At 57.1% G+C, this 6,553-nt stretch overlaps 1 protein-coding gene across 1 annotated transcript; it reads right to left on the bottom strand.

Annotated features, from left to right (window-relative positions):
• Nucleotides 1-1,120: 1,120 nt before the first annotated feature.
• On the bottom strand, nt 1,121-6,466 carry GOT1L1 (glutamic-oxaloacetic transaminase 1 like 1). The gene is made up of 9 exons (XM_062213819.1): nt 6,352-6,466; nt 4,539-4,720; nt 4,083-4,194; nt 3,454-3,563; nt 3,194-3,286; nt 2,968-3,118; nt 2,414-2,579; nt 1,517-1,659; nt 1,121-1,302 (listed from the first exon to the last, which is right to left on the bottom strand). Exons 1-9 carry the CDS (start codon nt 6,464-6,466, stop codon nt 1,121-1,123), a joined length of 1,254 nt encoding a protein of 417 aa, XP_062069803.1.
• Between the last annotated feature and the right edge of the window lie 87 nt (nt 6,467-6,553).

Below are 6,553 nucleotides of genomic sequence, written 5' to 3'. Positions count from 1 at the left end.
AATGCCGCTTCTCTGTTCCACGTGGCAGGGTTTGTCTCCCCTGAACTATAAGCCTCTGGGGGAAAAGGACTGAATGGCTTTCCCATGGCTTTACAGGCCAGGCTCGGGGCCTTCACATAGCAGGTGCTCAAGTCTTCAAAACATTCATGGAAACGGTGCCATGAAGAAGACACTATGCTTGGTTTTCATTTTGCATTCCACTTTTTTTTTGTTTTTAAGGATTTATTTATTTATTTAAAAGGGAGAGGGAGAGGGAGAGGGAGAGGGAGAGGGAGAGGGAGAGGGAGAGGGAGCGTCCATCCACTGGTTCACTCCCCAAATGGCCACAACAGCCAGAACTGGGCCAGACCAAAGCCAGGAGAAGCCAGGAGCTTCATTCTGGTCTCCCAGGTAAGTGGCAGGGCCCAAACACTTGGGCCATCTTCCACTGCTTTTCATAAGCCATTAGCAGGGAGCTGGATCAGAAGTAGAGCAGCCAGAACTTGGGGCCGGCACTGAGGCACAATAGGTTAATCCTCTGTCTGTGGCACCAGCATCCCATATGGGCGCCGGTTCTAGTCCTGGCTGCTCCTCTCCCAATCCAGCTCTCTGCTATGGCCTGGGAAAGCAGTAGAAGATGGCCCAAGTCCTTGGGCCCCTGCACCTGAGTGGGAGACCTGGAAGAAGCTCCTGGCTCCTGGCTTCGGATTGGCCCAACTTTGGCTATTGTGGCCATTTGAAGAGTGAACCAGCAGATGGAAGACCTTTCTCTCTGTCCCTCTCACTGTCTGTAACTCTACCTCTTAAATAAATAATAAATAAAATATTTTTTTAAAAAAAGAGCATCCAGAACTTGAACTGGCACTGTATAGAATGCCAGCAATGCAGGTGGTGGCTTTATGCGCTACACCACAGCACCGGCCCCTCTGTTTTTCCATGAATTTTTTGAAATACCCTCAAGTGAGACGGCCAATGAAAGTAGATACTGCCTTGTTCTCCGGGCCTTCTCCTCCCATGTCCTGACCCCGTCTGTCTCCTGAGGCTCCACTCGTGTTTCATAAATGGATGGCGAGAGTACTTTGTAGGGGCATGAATGACAACGGGACGAATCAGCACAGATCCTTTGCAGAAACTAACACGTTTATTGGACCCGGAGGTCTTTTGCTTGGGGATCCTCCTTGGTGGCGTGGGTGAGCAGCACAGCCTCGTGGATGCTCTGAGTGATATACTCGATGTTGTTGGCATTGATGCAGGTGAAGTTGACCCTGCTGTTCCGGGGGATGTAGATGTGCTTCTTCTTAACCAGGTAGTCTATCTGCTGGGCTGTGACCACCGCAGCAGCTGCTCAAGCCACTGCCAATGCCGCCCCCCCCCCAGCAGAACGCTGACGGATCAGGGGTGTCAGTGCCCCTGGGGCCTCCTACCAGCCTTGCAGACAGCCCCACGTTGCAGAGGAAACCCAACTGTGGAGCAGAGCAAGGCACTGGTCCCCTAGCATAAGGCTCCGACACAGGCCCGCTGTCCGCTGGATACTCACTGGTGAGGCCGAGGTAGCCGTGGGTCCCGTTCTGCTCAGTGATGTGATCCCAGGAGCCCGGGGTTCCCAGCAGCCGCAGCCTCTCCTTCACCTTCTCCTTGATCAACATGATGCTCTCCATGATCCCTTTCAGACTCTGCTTCCTGCCAGAGGCACAGCAAGCCATGAGGCTGTGAGGCTCCCCTGCTTTCGAGCCCCCTCTCTCCACTCCTCCTACCTTCTCTGACCTCCAACAGGGGCCCCCGAGGGCATGGCCAGGGACCGTCGTGGATGGAGCAAGTTTTGTTTTTTTTAATTGAAAGACAGAATGATAGAGAGGAAGACACACACACACACACACAGAGCTAGAGCGAGAGAGAGAGATCTTCCATCCACTGGTTCACTCCCCAGATGGCCACAACAGCTGGGGCTGGGCCAGGAGCTCCACCCAGTCTCCCATGTGGTTGGCAGGGACCCAAGCTGGATTGGAAGTGGAGCAGCCGGGACTTGAACCGGCACTCCAATTTGGAATGCAGACATTGCAGGCGGTGGCCTAACCCGCTGTGCCACAACACCACCAGCCCCCTGGGAGGGAGGTTGGATCTTGTATTTAAGCAAGCCAAGCAGGTGCCCAGGCAGAGGTTTGCCAGAGCAGCAAACCCTGGGTGCTGTCTAATCTCCTGCAGCCTGGAAGAGTTCAAATACCTCACTGGTCTGTATCATCCATTCCCCCAAAGTGGGGCAACTCTTGGAATAGCCCCTGCCACTGGCACACAGTAGGTCCTCAGTAAATGTCGAATGGAGTGAAGGTGCTACAGGGAGAGGGAGGGAAGCCCCCAGCTGACCCCGTGAGGCAGCACGTCCGCAGGTGTGCGGGGGCTCTGGCCATCCTCGCCTGCCCCAGTCGTCCACCCTTACCATCCTTCCTGCAGGGCTGGGTTGCACAGGATGGAGGTGATGATGCGAGCCCCCATGGATGGAGGATTGAGCCACAGGGCCTGCGCGTAGCTGCTCAGATGAGAGAGGACACGCAGCAGGCACTGGTTGTTGAATGCCACCACGACCAGGATCCCCACGCCTTCATCTGCAGCATGGGGAAGACAGCCTGGCCATCAGTCTGCTGCTCCGTGCCCACAGCCCTCCCCTGTCCCTCTCTCTCAGCCTGGGGCCCTCCTCTCAGCCCAGCCAGGGAGACGCTACGCAGGTCCCAGGAAGCCGCAGGAGGCTCATCTTCAGCACCAAGCATCCCTAAGTCAGGGTCTTCTGCAGGAGGAAGCCCCATGAGAGACCCCTGAGTGCTACCCTCTCAGCTAATGTTAGGAAGGGAAGCCAGCCTATGTAGCTGGGCGCTCCTCCCTCCTGCCTCCACGGTGCGCCTGCGCGTCCCCCCCTCCAGCAGATAGGAGATATCAAAAGCATGGCCAGGCCTCAGATGCCCAGCCCCTCCGTCCCAGGGTCCGCCCACCCCATACCATAAATGCCGAAATTCTTGGACAGCGACTGGCTGCAGAAGAACTCGAAGCCTCGAGACACAAAGAACCGTAAGATCCTCACATCTTGTTCCAGGTCTCCCGTGTAGAAACCTTGGCAAGGGGCGTCCAGAAACAGGAAGATGCGCTTGCTCTGCACGAGAAAGTAGAACAGCGCCAGCTCGGGCCACGGAAGCCACAGGGTGGAGCTCGGGTGGGCGGAGCTCACCTTCATGATGGACACCACCTTTGTCCACTGGCTGTGCGTCAATTTACAGTCGATGATATTGCCGATCACAAGGACGCAGCCGCGTGGGACCTGCTGCAGGTGCACCAGCCTGTTATCCGCTACTTGGCCTCCCGTGTGGCTCCCATTCAAAGGCTAGGCAACCCCAAGCCCCCGGAGAAGGCCTTGGATGGCCACAGAGGGGTGCAGGCCAGGGGACAAGAGGGGGGCCCGGGAGAAGTTTCTGCGTGGGGCTCCTCTACCTCCACTATGTCGAGGAAGCTGTGGGAGCTCATGCACAGCTGCTGGGGGTCCCAGATGGAATACTCAAACACCGCAAAGCCCATGTCCTGGAAGACGAGTCCATGCAGCTCTGCGGGAACACAGCCCCACCGGATGGTGTCCGGGGAGGGGGGCGGCAGAGGTGGGGCTGGGGGTCCCAGATGGAATACTCAAACACCGCAAAGCCCATGTCCTGGAAGACGAGTCCATGCAGCTCTGCGGGAACACAGCCCCACCGGATGGTGTCCGGGGAGGGGGGCGGCAGAGGTGGGGCTGGGGGTCCCAGATGGAATACTCAAACACCGCAAAGCCCATGTCCTGGAAGACGAGTCCATGCAGCTCTGCGGGAACACAGCCCCACCGGATGGTGTCCGGGGAGGGGGGCGGCAGAGGTGGGGCTGGGGGTCCCAGATGGAATACTCAAACACCGCAAAGCCCATGTCCTGGAAGACGAGTCCATGCAGCTCTGCGGGAACACAGCCCCACCGGATGGTGTCCGGGGAGGGGGGCGGCAGAGGTGGGGCTGGGGGTCCCCAGGGAGAGGTCTGCCCAGGGCAGCAGGGACGACTGCAAATGCAAGCGGGAGGCGGGAGAGGCCACGGCGCCTCACCTTTCTGAGAGGAGATAATGCAAACCACTTGTGCATCCTTGTGCCAGTTTCTGAGGAACTGGGCCCCGAGCTGGAAGGCACCGCTGTCACCAATGATGTGCACTCCTCCTATCTGTCAGCAAAGGCAAACTAGCAGAAAGGCCCCAGGCAGGGAGAAACGGTGCTGCTGAGCCTGTCTCATTCTGCACAGTGCACCTGCTGACTGGAGCGGCCAAGCCAGCTCAGCTCAGCTCAGCGAGGGAGGAGCATTCGAATAGAAGGCACTGGATTTGGGGGTGCTGAGCCTAGTTCTGCCCTGCTACGGCCAGGGCTGTGGACTTTCTGTGTCTCGGGACCCCCTCAACCCGGGCCGGGGGACCCTCCACGGTCCCTTTCAGGTGTCACACGGAGCAGCCCCAGATCTCCCCCTCCCTTCTCACACACATGGGCCCCTGTCAAGCGGGGGCTTGCTCTTACCCTGTTCTCCACCATAGCCTGGTTGTGTTTTCCAAAGAGGAGCTCCAAGGAGGCCTGGACGAAGGATTTCATGCCCATGGTGGGCAAGTACTCGCAGTTGAGCGAGGGGTCCTGTGCGATCTGCAGCCGGGTCTTGCGCACCACAAGGGACACCCAGGGGTGGCCTTCGCTGGTCATGCAGACTGCGAGGGAAACGCAAGGCGGAACTGCAGGGGGCGCAGAAGCGGAGCACCGCAGACAGCCCGCAAACCACAAGTCTGCCCTGCACTGCTCAGGGCTCTGACCGGTTGCTTCTGCAAAGACCACTCTCCCGTGCCTTATTTTCCTTATAAAAACAAAGCACGGTGAGTGAATGTGCACGATCTTTGTCTTAAAAGGCAACTGAAGGGGCTGGCGATGGGGTGCAATCCATTGCACCACTGCTTGTGAGACAGACACAGAGCCAGCCCCTATAGCAGTGCTAGTTTGAGTCCCAGTTTCTTTTTTTTTTTTTTTAAGATTTATTTTATTTATCCGAAAGACAGAGTTACAGACAGAAGTAGAGCGAGAGTGAGAGAGAGAGAGGTCTTCTATCTGCTGGTTCACTACCCAAATGACTGCAATGGCCAGAGCTGAGCTGATCCAAAACCAGGAGCCAGGAGTTTCTTCTGGGTCTCCCACCTGGGTGCAGGGGCCCAAGCACTTGGGCCATCTTCCACTGCTTTCCCAGACCATAGCAGAGAGCTGGATCGGAACCAGCAGAGAGCTGGATCAGTTCAGAGCTCGAACCGGCACCCATATGGGATGCCAGTGCTGCAGGCCATGGCTTTAACCCGATGCACCACTGTACCAGCCCCTGAGTCCCAGTTCCTGCACTTCCCATCTGGCTCCCTGGGAAGGCAGCAGAGGATGGCCCAAGTCCTTGGGTCCCAACCATCCACATGAGAGATCCAGATGGAGTTCCTGGCTCTTGGCTCCCGGCTCCTGGCTTCACTCTGGCCCAGCCCTGGCTGTTGCAGCCATTTGGAGACTGAACCAGAAGATGGAAGATTCTCCCCACCCCATACCCTCGTTGCTCTTTCAAATAAATAACTCTAATAAGAATGATCAAAAAGACAACCCTTTCTGCTTTCAAGATTAAAAATTTTATACAAAGTGTGAGTTAAAGACACATGGAAGCTGGGGGCTGGCGTTGTGGCATAGCAGGTAAAGCTGCCACCTGAGGTGCCAGCATCCTACATGGGTTCCAGTTCGAGTCTTGGCTGCTCCACTTCCGATCCAGCTCTCCGCTATGGCCTGGGATAGCAGTAAAAGATGGCCCAAGTCCTTTGGCCCCTGCACCCACGTGGGAGACCCGGAAGAAACTCCTGGCTCCTGGCTTCGGATCGGCGCAGCTCTAGTCACTGCGGTCATTTGGGGAGTGAACCAGCAGATGGAAGACCTCTCTCTCTCTCTCTCTCTCTCTCTGCCTCTCTGTAACTCTGCCTTTCAAATACATGCATAAATCTGTTTAAAAATGATACATGGAAGCTAAACAAAGGCAATATTGGGAAGGGAGACAAAGAATGAGGAGGAGGAGAAGTGGCTGGAGAAATGGTGGCGCCCATGCCGGCCCAAAGCATAGCCTGGTGGGAAATAGCTCTGAGCAAACCCCAGGAAGCCCACAGAGAAGGCCAGAGGGCAGACAGCAACCTGGCGCTTCCTCTGATCTCGTCCCCACTAGGCGGTGCCGTAAACAGAGAAGATAGTTCTCTACCCGCGGAGGCGAGGGCCACCCCGGCTCCTCCTCCGCCCTCGCCACGCCATAAACCCACAAGTCCTGAGCTGCAGCTACCTCTGTAGGCCAGGAAGATCTTGTTGGGGTGGTCATCCTGTTTGTAGGTCTTAAACAGGCTGCCCTCCAGCTTCTGGGCTGGGGGCACGTCCGTGAACACCGACAGGGTGGGCATCACTGGGATGAACGCGGAGCCGCGCCCTCCCCTGCTTCTGCTCCGGGCGCCGCCTCCACGCCTGGACCAGCTCCAACACAGGGGCTG

Source organism: Lepus europaeus, chromosome 16, assembly GCF_033115175.1.
Source record: "Lepus europaeus isolate LE1 chromosome 16, mLepTim1.pri, whole genome shotgun sequence".
In the NCBI taxonomy this organism is placed as follows: domain Eukaryota; kingdom Metazoa; phylum Chordata; class Mammalia; order Lagomorpha; family Leporidae; genus Lepus; species Lepus europaeus.
Note: the sequence above shows the minus strand (reverse complement) of the source record. Positions and strands in the feature narration are given on the sequence as shown.

What these genes read in the sequence shown, in the direction of transcription:
- GOT1L1 (XM_062213819.1), bottom strand. Translation starts at nt 6,466, where the DNA reads ATGCCCACCCTGTCGGTGTTCACGGACGTGCCCCCAGCCCAGAAGCTG. An exon ending in GATCTTCCTGGCCTACAGAG is followed by an intron (nt 4,721 to 6,351) that starts GTAGCTGCAGCT and finishes TTTCCCTCGCAG; the next exon opens with TCTGCATGACCAGCGAAGGC. An exon ending in CCAGCCCTGCAGGAAGGATG is followed by an intron (nt 1,660 to 2,413) that starts GTAAGGGTGGAC and finishes TGCCTCTGGCAG; the next exon opens with GAAGCAGAGTCTGAAAGGGA.